General features: G+C 42.5%; 1 protein-coding gene across 8 annotated transcripts in view; it reads left to right on the top strand.

The window, feature by feature from the left end:
* Positions 1 to 3,414: 3,414 nt before the first annotated feature.
* The window catches only part of OSBPL1A (oxysterol binding protein like 1A), a 77,949-nt gene continuing 63,256 nt past the window's right edge, over positions 3,415 to 18,107 (top strand). Inside the window, exons 1-7 of one of the 8 annotated variants that reach the window (XM_083823037.1) lie at positions 3,940 to 4,173; positions 5,097 to 5,203; positions 8,682 to 8,804; positions 12,931 to 13,016; positions 15,016 to 15,090; positions 16,236 to 16,347; positions 17,457 to 17,542. In XM_083823037.1, the coding sequence (XP_083679163.1) occupies positions 8,684 to 8,804; positions 12,931 to 13,016; positions 15,016 to 15,090; positions 16,236 to 16,347; positions 17,457 to 17,542 (480 nt within the window). In that variant the 5' untranslated portion in view covers positions 3,940 to 4,173; positions 5,097 to 5,203; positions 8,682 to 8,683. Of the gene's footprint in view, positions 3,571 to 3,905; positions 4,174 to 5,096; positions 5,204 to 8,662; positions 8,805 to 10,826; positions 10,847 to 12,930; positions 13,017 to 15,015; positions 15,091 to 16,235; positions 16,348 to 17,456; positions 17,543 to 18,107 lie in introns of those variants that run through there. The other 7 variants (XM_083823034.1, XM_083823033.1, XM_083823038.1 and 4 more) reach the window with 7 other exon arrangements.

Consider the following 18,107-nt stretch of genomic DNA (forward strand, 5'->3'; position numbering starts at 1 on the left):
TCTCTAATGATCTGTTTGCTTACACTCATCATCTGATGTAAATCTCAGTCTGAGCCACCCAATAAGGGACATACACACATTTAAGAATGAAGTAGTTCATCTGATTTAAATTGTACAGTGATGTATTTTGCTAGATTGGGAGCCAAACTGACAAAATTAGCTGTAAGGTTCACAGTTATAATCTCTCTACATGCAGTTAATTTGTCATTCGGGAATTCAAACCAAACCAAATTGCTTCAATCACAATAAAGATGTGCATTAAACAAGCCCTAATCTTTGCCTAAAGCTACTTGTCTGGTAAGACAGAAGAAGTGTATATACAAGCGACTTTGTGACAATTTGGTTAAGAACACTTCTTCCTTTTTTAGTTACCATCCAGTTGTGTGTGGACTGTAATAGCACACACTTGTCTTCTGTAGAGCTAGAGAAACATGAAAGCCTTAATACAGTGTAGTAACGGTGAATCCTCACATTTTCTCCTGCTGTACATGCATTAACATAAAAAGAAGCATGTTAAATGATTTCTTCTCTTTCATTTGATTCTTTCTTCTGAAGAACACTTCCAAAAACTGTCTGAGCTTGTTACAGCTTTGCTTTGAACAGCAGAGAGCAATCTCAACAGTTAATCAGGCTCACACCATCTACAGATTAACCACTTTACAAGGCTATTTCCTCCAACGTAAATACCAGCAACAGATTTGCATCTGTAAAATTTCCTATTGCAGACAGAACAACATGAAAATTTGCTTTCATCAGTCACTGGAAGTTGCCCTTGGTAATCCAAGAAGACCCATAGGGATCATGTCAGAGAGAGTCAGCACATTTGTTAATTGTGTGCTGTGCCTGTCTTCGGGCAGCCTGGCATGCACAGGTACGGAAAAACAACCCGGCCTTGTGTTTGCTGTCCTGCTTTCCAGAATAAAGAAGCATGCAAGCTGTTAGGGAACAAATTTTTGTTTTCTGTTTAATGACTGTTGGTAAATTAATGAATATTCAGCTGTTAAACATTTTACTGTGTAAAAAAATACATGCCTACATACACACCTATCGTGTAATTTCTTACTTTGCTAATCATTTTCACATGTACATTCTGTTGCTGAGCTGAAGAGGAAGAAAAAATTGTCAGCATATTAAAGTGCTGTCATAAATAAAATTGTGAAGTTGCATGGGGGGTAGCAATATAAATGCCCAGTTATTCTTTTTCCTTTCCCAGTCTGAATGTTTTCCAAAAGTCCTTACTTCATCCCTGGTTAATCCACTAGCAACCTAGGTCAACTATGCAGAGCCAGAGAGAGTATAGGGAGATACTTCTTGTCTTCCCTCAGCTGCCAATGGTACCTTGCAAAATGAGAAATGATCAGTATGTTGGCTTGTATAGTTGTTAGTAATGACATCAACAACAACGTTATTTTTTAAAGTAATTTAATTTTTTTAAGTAACTTATTTTTTAAAGTAATGTTATATTTTTAAAGTTATTTTTTTTAAGTAATGGCAATGAAGAGTGGTATTATTTGAAGTTTTCCAGCTCTGATACTTTTAGTCATATGATTTGTTTGCCTGCAGCAGTGAATTCAGCTAGCTGATTATGCACTACACAGAGTGGAAGCTCCCTCCTTAAATAAGCTTATCCTCAGGCAAGGCTATGGCATTACAGCTTCAAATTCTGCAGTCAGGTTGCCCCATCGCCCCATCCCAGAGCTGGAGATGATGTAAAAGACACTATGCTGTGAAAATAATTGACAAAACAGTTTGGTGAGTTCTGTGCAAGGCTGCTTGTCAGCGCATTCAACTTTAACATGGGAAGTTTCATGCTTTCTGCAACACTAATTTTAGCAGGTTGTCTGAAAAGGGAAAGACAAGAGAATATAAAAGATAAATCAGAGAAAAAAAAAAAAGATATAGGCTGCACTGATTTTTGCATTTCCACACTCCAGAGTCCAAAACTCACTGGATTACTACTTTGGGGTGTGCAAGAAGGCAAAGCACTGGTAAATAACACATGCCTCTTGAAGACTCTGGAAATGAGGGGAGCTTAGTGACGCTGACCAGGAGACCATTGTACATTATGGAGTCACTGATCCATGATACAGTTCAGCTGAACAGGCACAGGTCTGTGCTGTGTCCTTCAGGCTGCGTTGTGCTGCACTGATCCCTTGTCCTCAGGATAAACTCCACCAGCTCATTACAAAAAAGGAGCCTGCAGGCAGCTCCCTCTTTGTGCTGGCGATTACGCCACCTGCGTGGCCTTGCCTTTATCTGACAGTGCAGCAAGAAGTTCTCATGCAAACATCCTCTGTGATAGCTGTTTTCTTGTAAGGAAATTATACAATAGCTTGAGTAACCAAAGAAGTTTTCTTCCACAGATGGGATCTGCATAGTGTGCCATGGGAGAAATCCCTCCAGGGTCAGTCTGATGTTGTATGAAAGTGGGGTTCACAGCATCTGAAGGAGTGTAAGATTTACACACTATATATATCACTCTTTTTATTCTTAGTAAAACAGGTATTTCACTAAGCCATTTGTAGTTGGCTTAGTTTTCTTGCTGACATCCAGCAAACCCCCTGCACGATTGCTCTTTCTCAACTCATTGCCCCTACTTGCCAGTGCAGGACAGGGAGAGACAACACAACTAACTCCTGGCTGAAGGGTAAAGCCCCATGCTATAAACACCGCACTGCATCGCAATGGGTTGTGGAGCAGGCGGGCTGCTGATACTTTCATCTTGTCACCAAAAAATATGATAAATATGGGGAAGTATATAAATATACATATTATTTGTGTATGTAAAATATAATAAAAGTAGGCAAAGAAAGGGAGGCTTGGTTTTATTGATGCTGCTTGGAGCAGTTATTGCGTTATGAAAGGTGGCTCAAAGCCAGAAACAAGAGGAAGAAATAAAGGGAAAAAAAGCTTAGACAGGAGTAGCTGAGCATGTAAGAAAAAATAGGAATGTGAGTATGAGACTGTCAGTGCTCTAAAAGTAAGGACAGCAACCTGAAGAGCTGCTCCTAAAGGAAGGTCAATGGGATCCTTCACTGAAGCCTCTCAGATGTTGTGCACTTATTGCTGAAGCATCCCTGGAAGCAGGTCTCTTAACAATGGTCAACTAATTTGAACTCATGAAAAGCAGGAGAAATCCAAACACAGTAGATTCGTGTGATGTCCGTAGGTATGGAGCTGCTGTTTTATTCTTTTGGTTCTTTATTCTTAGGAGGGTGAAGATATACACAGCTACATACAAGGGAAAAAAAAAAAAAAAAAAGCCTCTTTACTTATATCCTAAGAGTTTCACAATAAATGCTCAGGTTTGAACTTGCCCGCTTTTGGAAGAGGAGTTTCATCCTAATCTTTTGAGATACTTTCTCATGGCACCTGTGACTCCTGCCCTGCTTTTTCAGCACTCCTCCCGCATGTGACACAGCCTTGGCCATGCCTCCACACCACAGAGCTTCCCCGCTTCCTTTCCAAGTCCCTGCAGGATTTCAGCAGCACCGTGGGACCTTTCAAAACGCAGAACCCCTCTTAGGTGCTAAAGGCAGAAAAGCAAGATACGGGCTTTGGGCGAAGCAGGTAGGAGAGATTAAATAAGGGCAGGATGGTGGGTGAAGCGGGGGAGTAGTTCAGCCTGCACCCCACCTCCTCTTTTAGGGTGCTTCTCCGTGTGTTATTTGTAGGACCTGCGTGCTTACTCGCTTTCACACTTGTATACAAAATGAGGGCGATTTCCCCAACCACCTTCTCCCCCCACAGGCGACACAACGCTGCTGTTGGCCCACAGGCCTGCTCCGAGGCCGCCTGGCGCTGCGCGAGCACACCGCCCTCACTCCCCGGCCATGGCGGCCTGAGGGGACGCGGCGGGGGGACGGAGGCGTGAGGCCGCCCCGCGCCTCTCCCTCCTCCTCCCGCCCCACGTAAGGGCGGTCGCAGCCGGCTGCCCGTCCCCACACACCGAGGGGGCGCCGGGAGCCCCGCTCGGCCCCTGGGCGGGCTGGCGGTGTCGGGGCGGAGCCGAGCCGAGCAGAGCCGAGCCGTGGGGGAGCGGCCGGCGGTGCCGGTGCGGATCGCGCAGCGGCCACGCGTGGGGCTGGGCGGCGGCGGGCACCGGACCGCACCGGACCGTAAGGCTGCGGAGCGGTGGCAGCGGGGCTGGCGGCGGGCTCAGCCCGGCCCCGGGTGGGTTTGACCTCCGCGGGAGGCGAGGCGGCCTCTGGGGAGCTCGGGTTGCCGTTATCACCGCGCCCCCCCCCCCCCCCCCCCCCCCGCCCCTTTCCCCCGGGGTCGAGCCCCCCTTCGCGGCCCCGTCGTGGGGCAGCCCCAACGCTTTGGGTTTGGGGAGCGGGGGCCCGGTGGGCTCTGCTGGAGCTGTGGCCCCTTTGCGCCTGCCCCCGCCTGCTTTTGGCCTGGTGTCGGTCGTTGCGAGCTTGGCTGAGGTGCCTGGGTTGGAAAAAGTGTTTGGAGAACGGAGGCGAGCCGCGTGTGGGATGCCAGAAATTAGGGGTCGGTTTAGTGCCTGCTGCCCCAGCAAGGGTGCTGAGCACGCTGCACCTGCTGCTGCTGAGCAGGCAGGGAGGTAAAGTTGCGCCAGGGGAGGTTTAGGTTGGATGTTAGGAAGAACTTCTGTACCGAAAGGGTTGTTAGGCATTGGAATGGGCTGCCCAGGGAGGTGGTTGAGTCACCATCCCTGGAGGTCTTGAAAAGATGTTTCGATGTAGAGCCTAGTGATATGGCTTAGTGGAGGACTTGTTAGCGTTAGGTCAGAGGTTGGACTCGGTGATCTTGGAGGTCTCTTCCAACCTGGGTGATCCTGTGATAGGTAGGCAGTGCTGGCACGTGAGGCACCGTGACATATCACAGAGACGCGCTGAACCCTCTGGCTGGAGGTTAAGGTAGCTGCTGCTCCCGGATAACATCGCCAGGCGCTTCTGATATCCCGGCTCTTTCCCCTGTTGTGCAGTCTGCCGTGTGGGTTTGTAGACTGGTTCTGTCGGTGTGGTTGGGTGCTTCTTGTCCGCCGCTTTTACGAGCATCGCTCCATGAGGCGTGCTTGCTGGGACACGTAAAAAGTCTTCCTAAGCAAGTATCATCCTCTCCTGCAGGAGTCTGATCTTCGCTGCTAGAGGGAGATCTCCTGAAATACTAGCCAACGCTGTGCTCCTTGCCAGCCTTCCTGCTTGTCATGAATTGAAAGCTTCCTACGCTCCCGGTAGGTGCTGACTCAGAGCCTCGACGTTAAATTGGGCAGTGCCAGTCCTGTTCCTGCTGCTTGCAACCCTGTCAAGCTGCAGCAGAGTGCAAACCAGCCATGTTCTTCTTAGCATGTATTGTTGCTGTTCTGGGCTGTATACATGTGACAGAAGGCCTTGGCAGGAGACAAAAAACGTAAAAGCAAATGGTTGATATCAGCAGTATTGCTGCTCGGTCAGGGACAGTGCTTTAGGTCTTCGTGGACTATTTGGTGAGAAAAGCAGCTACTTTTTTTTCTTCACGTGGATTCTTCCAGCAGTTGAGTAACTGCAAATTGTATATCAGCATCTGTTAGGTTGCCTTTTGTGGTTAGGTATCCTGAAAGACTCCTTAAGCATGTGTGCAAACAAAATGGCAACCTGGGCTCTCTAGTGTGCGTCAGGAAACAAATTCAATGAGAAGGCAGGTGCTGTAATCAAGTGAGAAAATCACTCTGGTGTAGAATTCATAGAGGAAGATAAAAGCAGAGCATCTTAAATGCTCTTCTTTTACCCTCTTAAATGAGTAAGATTGAAGTAACAGTCAAGTACCGCTCAGGTGGTACTAATGAGTTCAACGGGAGTGCCTCGCAGTCACATCTTGACTGTCTTGGAGGCAATAAGTATTATTTTTGTGTTGTTTTCTTATGGTATAGCAGTGACCGTATAGACTAGTGTACAAGCCTTTCAACAGTAGGAGGCACAAAGAGGAGCCATGAAAGGCAGTTTAACTTGTATCTGCTGATGAATGGAATAAGCTAATGTTTGGCAGCATCACTGACTGTGAACAGATGCCTGCTCTTTGAAGTGGCTGGTAGCTTTGCGTTCAGGCAGCACGATTCATATAGGTTAACCTGGTAGTAGTGTCTCATGAGTGATAAATCTGAACTAAGCTCTTCAGTTTCTGCCTTGGTGATCTGTTTCAGTACCTCAAAGCTGGTAGGTGAGGATTTTGGAGCTATTTTGATGGTAGGTGTTGTGACCAAACAATAAATACCCTTCCGCAGTGGAACACAGGCATATGAAATTTAACTGTAAGCACACGGAGTTTGAGTGCCTATGTATTGATTTCTTTCAGTACTGTAAGCTTGCTGCTCAAAATTCTCTTGGCAGTTGCTCGTCTCCATTAAGGAGCAAATCATACTGCTTAAAACAGTGTTTTGAAGACTATGCTGAGTTCTGTTAAGAGTCCCTTTGCTGTCGGCTTCGTTTAGGCACTTAATTTAGCTAGTTAGCTAAAACTTCAGGCTCTGTATCACTTACATAGTAACTGCACGCAGATTCACTTTCCAGCCCCAGAAGTAGGAACAATTTCATGTGAATGATCCTTCTAACTATGACTAATAGCCAGACGGTCATTCTTCTGCATCGTTGCATGCTCCAAGCTTACAAAGTGTATTGAAATCAGAGACTTGGCCTAAGCAGCAAAAGCTTTGGGGACTGAAACAGCGAAGCAGACAGACCTTTCTCAGCTGTGTTACCACACACGTCGCTTTACTGGTAATATTTGCTGTAAGAGTACAAACAAGTCACGGGGATTTTAACTGAATGACCGCTTGGGGAGGGGGAAATCATGTAAGTAGTTATACCGAGTGATTCAGCTCTCTGCTGAACGCAGCCGTTTAACATTCTGCTCATGCACACGACTGGCCTTGCTGCATACAAGAGTTGTGCATTTGGATCAGTTCCTTGGTTCCTTCCCAAGCAGTCTTTTTTTCCTTCTCGTCAATATCAAATGGAAACAGCTGGTTCTTAATGTGTTGGAAGCGTATTGCTGTTCATGCCTGCTGTGTATGTGAGATGTTGACAAATGGTAGGGAGCAATGATAAGAGTATATTTCTCTCAGCTGATGTATTTAAGAAATTGCTAAAGAAATACTGTGTGTGTGTGTAATGAAGGATGAGTTTTGCTTCCTTCCCTCCCTCTCCCCTCTGGGTAAGCCAGCAGAATGAGCTCTAACTATCCTCTGAAGCTTCTGCCTGTGTGATTGTCAGTGCTGCGTTCTGTGTCCCACTGAAAGAGAATTGCTCAGCTTCAGAAAAACCACTGCAGACTGCTAATACATTAACATACTTGATTTCGATCTTTCTCTAGACACTGGTGGAACTGATTCACTGGAGAAAATTATACCTGTCCCAGTAAAAACAAACCGCTGTGTTGCCTCAGACAAGTGGGTAGACTCCTATTTAAAGGAGAAGGTAGCTTTAGGGCTTGAAGGCTTACTAGAAGGACTAGCACTGTTTTTCCTAGCAGAACTGAAAAGCAGGCACAAACGGATATTTTAACCACTGCTGGAGAAGAAGGTTGTATGCTGTGTCTGTGATAGCTTGCAGGTGATGATCCAGTTTGTTCTTCTGAAACATGCTAGAAAAGAGCCTCCTTCTCCCTGGCAAAGCCTTCATTCTGAAAACTGATTCTCTCCCTCCCTCTGCTGATTGAGCAAAAAGTAGAGGAAAGCTCTTCTCTCTGTTGCTGGCCTCTTGGCACTGTATCCTACTCTGGATTTCTTTCTCCAGTCTCAGATATTAACAAGATCTGTTACTGTTACAGGCTTTCTGTTGTTTTCTTACCCAGTGCTCTTACTATCTTTTCTTGCTGAGTAACTTCTCATCTTACAGCGGTGGAAGAGCTCCCTGCATCTGTTTTTAGTTTTGAATGTGTGTGGTGCAATTGAGCTGCCTCTCCAATGCAGCAGAGTGTAAACAAGTTGTGGGACTGCATTTTTCTTTTTTAAGGCTAGTATAGGAAAACTAACTGTGTTAGACCAGTTTTGTTCCTTGTAATCATTAACCGACTTTAGGAATCTTGATTCATCAGGCTCTGGTAAGCCTGGTGTGTCAGGTGAAGATACCAAAACTGGAGACGTTAAGTTTGGGCAAGCTCTTCTTTTACTGTTGTTTTTGGCAGCAATACATTGTGTATCAGAGTCTTCTGAGGCTGCTTTGAAATTTTGACTCCTCTTATTGTACTCTTGTGCTTCTTAGAAAGAAGGTCAAATCTGCAAAAATGTTCGAGTATCTGACTCCCCTTCAAGTCAGGTTTGTGGGGTCAGGTATCTGAGATCCAGGAACTGATTATACTAGTCCCTGATGGGTATTTGAGGCCTCCATGTGAACATGGATTCTGTTCCCTAAGGCTAGCAGTAAAATAAGTCTCAGTTAATTCTGAAGATATGGGTTAAAAAGTGTACAACTTTTTTTTTTTTTTCCACCGTCTCCACCCCCCACTGCCTCTTAAAAGCTTAAGTGCTTTGCTAATATGAAGAATTTTAATGCCTCTTAGGGGCATGACTGGGTGCTAGACAGTTGAGAACAGCTTGTGCATTAAATGTGTTCGACATAGGAAATAATTATCTTTCTCATACTGGTGTTGATATCTAAGGGAGAAAAATGAGATAATAGTAAGCCGTATCTTATAGCAAAGACATTGCAAAATTGGTTCTTTTATGTCTTTATCAGAGATGAGTACTGAAGCAGAACAGCAGCTTCTCCATGATGCTAGAAATGGAAATGCTGAAGAAGTTAAGCAGCTGTTGGATACCATGAACAAAGGAGAAATAATCTTTGATATCAACTGTAAAGGTTAGTAGCCCTCCTCAAATGTTTAACCTCACTGTTGAAGCCACAGAGAGTGGAATTGTCACTGACAGTATAACCTTGTTTTCTTTGGAGTGCTCAATAGAGTAATAAAAAAAACCTTATACAACTGTTTTTACCCTGTGGCTCTTAAGACCATACTTGCATAGGGGAGAGAGCATAAAAGCAGAGTACAGAAGTATGTACAGAAACTCTGAGTAATTCGCGGAAGCTAGAAATGTCAACAAGACAAAAAATCAGTACCTCTTTCTACTTACCTTCAAGCTTATGTCAGCTTCGGAGCTCTGTAATATTAAACAAAACCTACCATGGTGCCATGGGATGGTTCTGGGAGGTAGAGTCTCCATCAAGGCTGCAGAAAAGATCAGGTACTGTATTTGTGCTCTGCTAGATATGATTTTTAGGGCCGTGTTTCATTATCGTGTAATGGCAGCAGCTATATCTCTTGTCACGTGTGAGCACGGTTGGGATAAAGGCATAGTTTTTGCTATGTAGTGTACTAGGTCACTTGGGAAATGAAAGTAAAACTGCCAGTTGTCTGCGTCTGGGTCTTTGGCCAGTGTTAAAGTTTGGCATATGCATAGCTCACATAGTTAAGCTTGCTGAGTGTTAAAACTTCAAACCGGGGCCGGCTCAGCAAGCTTGCTAGCAGTAGCAGACTGCCCTATTTCTTTATTCATTTATCAGCTTTATATTTTTTACACGAGTATGTTCCTGGTTGCTTCAAAACGGTGGATGTATATCCCACTCTTTTTACGCAGCCTGGCAATTCAATTTTTAACTGTTAAGCAACACTGAGACAATAGCACTGAGGGGAGAGAGAGCAGCTATGCTTCCTCTCAGCCTCAAAAGAGGGAACACCTTGCCCTAGAGAGCAGAGAGGGCTGTTATCTAAATAAGCTCTGTCCCTTTCCCAACTCTAGTTCTTAATCATCAGTTTACTCATCCTTTTGTTTGGCTACGCATTCGTGGCTGTGTTTTTCCAATAGTTAATGTGTTCACCTCAGGAAAAACAAGTTGTGTGTAAAACCCAGACCCTTGATACTTCATCTTCAGCGAGCTAGTTCATAATTTAAAAGGAAGCTAGACAGAGCTTGAAGGAACTAGAATCCTGCTCCCTCACAACCGTGTCCTTTGTAAATATTCATGGCATTGTGTGTAGTCTAAACAGCTGGAGTAAAAAAAAAAAAGTGCTTGGAGGCATTTGCAGAGCTTCTCAGATGTGTTCCTAAACATAATCTGAAGTCAAGAAAGCATAATGAAGTTGTATAATGTGCAGTCCTACATTATGTCAAGCAAATTGGTCTCTGTTCAGCATTCCTGCTCACAGTTGAGTGTTGGTATTGTGAAAGTCTGTAGCTAGGTAGAAGAGACTGACCTAATGAAAGGCAAGGTAGATGGTGCTTAGCTGTTGCTCTTTCAGTTCAGTAATACATGGCCAACCAGCTAATACATGCTTGCAAATGTATTATGTCTAGGAAACTAGAGGGAATGTGCTGGTGATAGTTTAGGTTAAACTAAATCTGGATAGGGAATCTATATGCAGTGAAATCTCTGTTATGACCTCTAAATGGTTCCTCTAAATGTTAGAGGGCAGAAGTGCAACTAAAGCGTTCTCTGGAGGAACTGTTCTGGTTGTGTGAAACCTGAGTTAAATCTCCGTTCTTCCGCAGTCACTCTTTGGAGACTGGCTGTTTCAATTAACTCTCCTCTTGTAGAGTATTCCATTGAAAATAGTCTAAGACAAATTCCAGCTAGCCAGCCTCTACTGCCTCCTCATTACCAAAACCACTGTGTATTGCTACAAATCCTGATCTGTTGGGTACTGCCAGATAGTAATTGCATAACCACATGATGATTAACTAAAATGCAGGTTGTAGATTGTAACCAACTTTTTGCAACCCTCAATCTTCCTCTCTTCAGCCTCTTGTCCTTCCGTCATTGCCTTCTGGATCTCCCTAGAAAGTCAGGGTATGGGGATTGTCTTCAATACTGCCGCAGTTCCTTCAGGACTTGCATCTGATGTGGTAATGACACTTGGTTTGGAATAAAGTACTTCTGGAGCAGGTGGAAGGCTGTACTGGAGGTAGCGTAAACTTCTCCTGAGCGTGCCTTTGGAGACTCAAGTCTGACAGATTAACGTGCCTGGGTGTCAAAGCCTTCCTCCAACCTCTTATAAAACCTGTCTTGTCTTTCCAAGGCTGACCATATTTCTGAGGCTGTTCTCTAGATACACAAGCATGAAGTCTAACAACAGTGGTCCCAAGCATCCCAATTTCAGACAAAGTGAAGGAAGGGAAAATAAATCTAGACTTCTCACACTTTTTGTGCTGTGGCTGGATTCTAGTCAGTCAGTGCTTGCAGATGAGCACGATTTGCTTGATGATGATCCAGCTAAGTGGTGTGAACTTCCATTTCCAGTTTTCTCAGTTCACCAGCTTCAAAAAAAAATATCCACATTAAAACACCAACAAACAGGGTTTCATCCAAAATGGTCATGTTTGCTATGGCCATCTTAAATTCAAGAAAGTAGGATATTTAGGACTTTGCAAAGTTAAAACAAACAAACAAAAAAACACCACAGAACTGTGAAATAAAGACAGTGGTCGATAGATTCATGCCACAATATGCATTTGAATGACTGTAGAGTAGCCTGACAGACCCCAACCAGAATGTGACTGCCTAGTTTGCCTTCATTCTGTAAATAAATGGTAACATTTGAGAGTTACAGCTAACTGCCATCAAAGCAAAGAACTGGGTAGGGGAGGTTGTTTGTTGTTGTGCTAGTCTACTTTTCTATCCCTGTGTTCTTCCCAGTGTAATGAAGTCCTGTTGTTAAATAAATAAAGTAGGACATCAAAGTGCAAACATTTGTGGTCACTTGAAGAGGAGTAACAAATGCCTCAAGGTTGAGAAGTAACACGTTGGCTAACATCAAAAATGCAAACATTGAGTGGGTGCAGAACAAGGGCCTCTGGCACTTTATTGAATAAGAACTGCAAATCTGGACAGGTTCCTGAATTTTTCATGACTGAAATCCTTGGCAGCAGCGTTGCCTTGTCAGTGCTGAAACTAAGAACTGTCCTGGGCTAACTGTATGAATTCAGTGCAGCTAGGCCCCTTTTTGTGGTCTGTGAAAGAACCTCCTGCTCTACTGAAGTGAGGTGTCCATTTAGTGTGTTATCCAGCATACATAGCCCCAGAGTTAGTGATCCACGCAGCATTTATTTTCTGTGGTACTTGAGCCCATCAGTCATATAGAGCAGGAATTCTTTTGTAGGCCAGACTGGGATGAGGGGAAGGTATTAAATCTGGGGTTGGAACAATAGAAGGAGCAGAGAAGGAGGAAACAAGTAACGAGAGAAATGGCCAATAGAAGATAGAAGTGTTAGCTGGAAACAATCATAAGAAATGGGAAAGCATTTCAGCTGTTAACTACATTCTAATGTTAATTTGTAAAACGAGAGCAGAAAGAGAATGACAAACTGTGAAGTCCAGCAGTTCTTTTTAACTTGTGCAAGTGGCCTATTTCCTCATGGCAAACACATTGTGCACATTCCCAACTTCAACACTTAAGCATACATGAAAAGGGAAACACGAAGGTGGAAGTAACTTAAATTATTTTCTAATGCCTTATTTTCATTTTGCTTCCAAACAGAGTGATAGCTTTTAGGTGGCACTCAGAGTGCTGTGGGTCTGTTGCTTAGTAAAAACATAGCGCAAAGCATCTTTTCTTAACACATATGAGCATTGCAATGGGCAAGTAACAGGGGTTTGTCAACTTAGGAGTAATTTGTAATGCTTTAGTATCTTGATCCTAAAGAAGTGATTGTAGGACGGTTCTTGACTTTCAATCATACTGCCAATCCTCCAAGACGTGCTTTAAATGCTCTTTAAGAAAGACTTTGTGGATTGTAATCTGTTACTTTCTCAAACCACATAGTAATTTAGTAGTTCAGATAGCATGAATAATACTGATGGTTCCAGCCTCTTTGTTCCTCTGTTACTGTGAAGAATGAGCATATGTACGAACCACCGAGCACATGACAAGGTCTTTTTCGTGCTGTGTGACCAAAAGTTAACTTACCTGACTGTGTTTTGTGTCTTTTAGGCAGAAGTAAATCTAACATGGGTTGGACGCCTCTGCACCTTGCATGCTACTTTGGACATGCTGTTGTGGTAGAGGATTTGCTGAAGGTATATTTCTGTTTGCCTCAATGTGTAAGGCTAAAAAATATTTGTTATTGTAGAAGAACTTAGTATTTATTCAGGTTTTTGCAATAGAAGAAAGTCTTCGTTGCAGAGAGATGGAGCCACTCCTACAGTTTATCAGCAGGTAACAGAGATAACTAAGCTGATCCTTAAAACTAAGGAGTGAAATAGTTGCAGTATTAAGATCAGCACAGTTTACAAGGATCCAAAATAGAGACATTGGAAGTCTCTGAGATACTGCAGTAGTATACAGCTGTTACTTTGAACAGTGTTTATCAGAACTAGCAGTACTAAGCTGACTTTCTCGTTAAGCGTGTGCGCCATCCATGTAACCATCTGAATGTTGGAGTGAAAGACATTGTGTGGTATATGGGCATGTGCTTGTGAAAGTCTGAGCAATGGGTTTCTGCAGATAGTAAGCAGCATCTCATACTAGTAATTAAAATGCTTTGAGGGCCTGATCTATCTTAATGTGGTACATGAAGTGTATAATTTAGGAAATTTCACTTAGTGAGTTGTAGGAAAGTCCAAAATGTTTCAGGTGCAAGCACTTATGTTACCTAGCTAAGTTTTGTGTAGAAGTATTTGCAGAATTTTGTGCAGAGTAACTTGTATGCATTTTTTTTTCTAGGCACGTGTTGTAGTTTGACTCATAATTTCTTTCTTACATCTTTGAAATGATGAACTGTTAACCTTTGTGGTCAAACCTAACCTATTCGTATCTTTGTAGTCACATCTGCGCTGTGTTTTGAGTTGTTTCTGGCTGAGTTTTTTCCCCTCATCTCTCACAGAATCTTCAACCAATCCTACCTGTATTATACCTTATTCCTGTTTGAAAGATTTTGCTGTAGATGGTAGGAATGTGCTGAACAGTCTCAAATACAAAGGTAGCTAATCTAAACTTGAATTTCATTCAGAATAAAGGCTACCATCCATAATCATGACTCTAAAGCAGGAAACAGAGTTGACGTTTCTTTGAGAAGTTCTTCTCTAGCCTACATGCCTGCTCAGTAGATAATGCTGTTCTCAATCCAAGAGGGCTACTTAAAGCAAAAGGTAAAGTTTTGTCACTTAACGTATTTATCAGCGCTTCCAGAGATGAAAGACCATGTGTAATTTTAAGTGCTTTCTTCATAGCTTGTAGTGCTCTTGAAAGGGTATTATTTAAAGAATAAATGGAATAATAAAGGAGGCTGTGCCCCACTGAAAGCTAGGCATATGTAGTGTGCTCTCTGTACTTGTGCCTAGGTTTTGTGCTCAATGACTTAGCGAGTGAGGAATGGTCAGGAACAGGGCCCTGGAACCAGAGTCAGACAGCAGTGGTCTGATTTAAATTATGTGATCTAGATGGAAGCTATAAAGGTAAATATGTCCTGTCCACTTTCTGACCTTCTGAGGGGTTAGGTAAAGAAGTATAGAAAAACTCCTTACAGAAAGACTGGTAAGAGCTTTTGGTTTCCTATGCAGGATGCCAAGCAGTCTTCCTTTCAGAGAAACAGTATGAGATGGGGAAGGCGTGTGACAAGAGGAAGTGGTATTCAAGCCAAAGATTATAGAAGGGAAGGGAGGAGATACAGGTTACGTTTCAGATAGGTACCATCTTAATGCTGACGAGGATGTTTTCACTTCAAGTGAAAGTGCAACAGTATTTGCTAGAGAGAATAAAAAAAAAAAAAAAAATACCCTACAATAAAAATCCAAAACAGACAAACTGAAAAAAACAATCCTACAAACTGTTAACCTTTTCTGTTTACCTTCTCAAAAGCGAAAGAGATGCCTGGAAAAAACACAAGAGGTTTTTTCTTTTTGAAGCAATTTGTACAATTCTGGCTGTGAGTCTTGCATACATAATTCACCTTTGTTTCCAGTATGGTTGTATGAAGTTCTGATCCAGTTTTGTCATGAGGCCCCCTTTAGTCAGAGGGAATATCTTCACAGTTCCTGTTGGAAGGACATTCAGATGTCTTTTGCTCTTGCCATTTAGGCTGGTGCAGATGTGAATGTGCTGAACGACATGGGAGACACTCCGCTCCATCGTGCAGCTTTCACAGGACGTAAGGTAAAATGTGTTAGCTTTTTTAAGCCTCACTCATAGGATTGTTAAGGAAACTCTAGCGGTAAGATCACTTCAAAAAGATATTGATACAGCATCTCTCTGAAAAAGACTTATCATTTGTTTTGGTACAGAGTGTTCAAAAGAACTGGGCACGTTGCGTAGCTGCTATAACTCTGTCCAAAACAAAAACATGGTACAAATATCTTTTTTCTGAAGGCAAGAGAAGACTGGTCTGTGGTTTTCTGTGGTATGCTTTGTCATATCTTTTTTGGCTTTTTGGTGGTGACAGTGTTGCTAGCGGACAGAGAAAGAAATAGTAGTATTTGTCTTCCACTGACGTACTGTGCATCAGTTGTGTAACTAACTGGTGCTTCTGCGCTGCTTCTGCTTAATGCCAGAGAAAATGCTTAAGTGTGGCACTATCTGTAGCTGCAGGTGCTAGTTACCATGTGGAAGACAGTGTAAAGATTTCTGCTAGTAGATCTCATCTACTGCTAAAGTACAACAGGTCAATTTGTGCCTGGTATGTTTGAGTAAGAGGAGTAGGAATTCTTCCTCCTAATTAAATGTATAGTTACGTAGATAGAAAACACATTTTATTTTAATCTCAGTGGCTTCTGGAGGGGCGGAAATATAAACTAGGACAGACTTGACCATTCAGTGTCTGGAACGGTTGTTTTTTCATAGATAAGTAGAACTAGCGGGCTTCATACATGTCTGTGATGTGAGACTAGTTTGATTTGTTCCCTGCTTCCTATCATCACTCCCAAACTAGCACTACATCTATGAATAATCTCTTGGCCCTACTGAAAGAGTGACTATTTAGCCACAAGGTTTCTCTTACCAAGAGCCGGTAATATTATTTTCATCTGTCAAATTCAGTATTTATATGATACACATATATGCTTTTAAATCAGAGTGGGTCTGTTCAGCCATAACCCTGTTAGTTCCCTCAACCTGGCTGTTATGAAAGAGAAGGTGGCAGTTAGTCCTGCTCTTCAATCTCTCGGAAACATTCCTTCCTGTTTTTGTTAGTGGTGATAGGTTATTGTACAACTCCTCTTACGGGATGTCAAAAGCTGGAAAGCTGGGTTCTGGCCTTACCACAACTGGAATAGATAAGCAGCGTTCTTCAAATTGTTTTCCAGGAGGTGGTGATGTTACTCTTGCAGCGTAATGCTGATACTTCTATTGTTAATGGGAGTGGAGAGACAGCAAAAGAAGTTACTCATGATAAAGACATAAGGAATATGTTGGAAGGTAACTTTAATAGGTTATAGATTGTTTGTTAAACACTTGTACTTTCTAAAATCTGTTATTTTCTTGCAAGTTACAGAAGCTGAATTGAATTTTCTATCTAAATATGGTAATTAGAAAGAAAAAATACAACTTATTTTGTTTCCTAAAATACTGACAGATTATTTTTTCTATGGTATGTCTGCAAGTGACTTGGAGAGCTGTGTATTATAAATGTTAATAGCATTATTCAAGTAAATATTTCAATCTTGTTGGGCTGATCCTTGATACAGTTCTGAATAGTACATGGCAGTCAAAGCTGCAGCACTCTGGAAAAGGACAAGTTGAAGTCAAGAATAGAAAATGGCTTTGTCAACAGGGTTGATAAAGAGCAAAATTCTGAACAGCTTGCAAAGGTGACTCAGTGTTAGATCAAATTTAGAGCTTGCTGTTGCAGTCTTGGAGCTTATCCCAAATGAAGAAGAATTAAGAACAAAAACCAACCTTCCCAACATTTCTTCCACCATCTCGAAGGTGATGAAATTGAGGGAAGTGGTGCCCAAATACCCACATAGCCTCATTATTTACAGTTTTGGAGAGTCCAAGAACTGTTGCCTCCAAGTGTTACTATGTACTGCCCCTAAATAATGTTGAAGAGCTGTGTCCAATGCTGCAGACTATATATGTGAAAAGGGATCTCTTCTGATCTGACGCTCAGTTGCAGAGATAACAGTCCTTACCAATGCTCATTTGCTGATTGTAAGAGAAGAATAAAATTTCTGTGGGATGATAGGAAGAAGAGAAATTGAAAGGAATGCAAGGAAGATATAATGGGGTTGGCATGTAGTTTTCACATTTTCTCTTTTACTAGAGGCTGGATTTGGGCTATAAGTGTTTAAAAGTAATTAATGCATGTGTGTATACATACTCGCATGTCTTGTCAAATATTACTAGTTTTCTGAACATCAGATTTTTGTCTTTGACACAGTTGTTTCTGAATAAATAATCCATTTATACCTATCCCAAATAAATAATACTGGAAACGCTTCTCTCTTCCTAGGCTTGTGTACTTCAGACATATCTGCCATTTCGTTGAGACTGATTGTATTTTATTTTTATTTTTTCCCAAACAGCAGTGGAAAGGACACAAGAAAGGAAATTGGAAGAAGAACTCTTAGGAGCAGCAAGAGATGGGGAAACAGGGAAACTGTCTGCTTTGGTAAGGATTCAAGTATTTGCAATGCTTCAGTGTCATGTGGTTGAAGCTATGATGCTAATGTAGGGACATTGGGCCTTGCATTTCAAAGTGCTGTGACTTCTGAATATTAGTGCTGTGCACTATATTATATCAGTAAGATGCTGAAGCCCCAGGTGTTTGTTAGCCTCCTTGCTGGAGGTTGCAAAACAGTGGTTTTCTACATCTTTCGTGTTAGTTTTCTGAGTAATCTCCATATAGTTGTAAATTCCAGTGTAATGGTTCTGGATCTCTCGACATAGCAGTGTGTTTCCACTGCAGGATGGCCTATTTTCAGTCTTGAAAGTAAGCTTTTGTTCCCACCAACCACTGCAGCTGAAGTCTCTAGTTTTTAATGAACAGTAATCTGCACAACACAGTTCCAGGCTGAGAAACACTTGAAGACTTCGTGTGTGCACACACATTGAAAGTAATTTAAACTGAATAATACCATGGTATAGTAAGGCTATGGGAGAAGCAGAATCACCGAAGAACTGAGACCAGAAGGTGCCTCTGCAAATTACCTAGTCCAGCTAGATAACTGCTTGCA

This window comes from Anser anser (assembly GCF_964211835.1).
Source record: "Anser anser genome assembly, chromosome: 2".
Lineage (NCBI taxonomy): Eukaryota > Metazoa > Chordata > Aves > Anseriformes > Anatidae > Anser > Anser anser.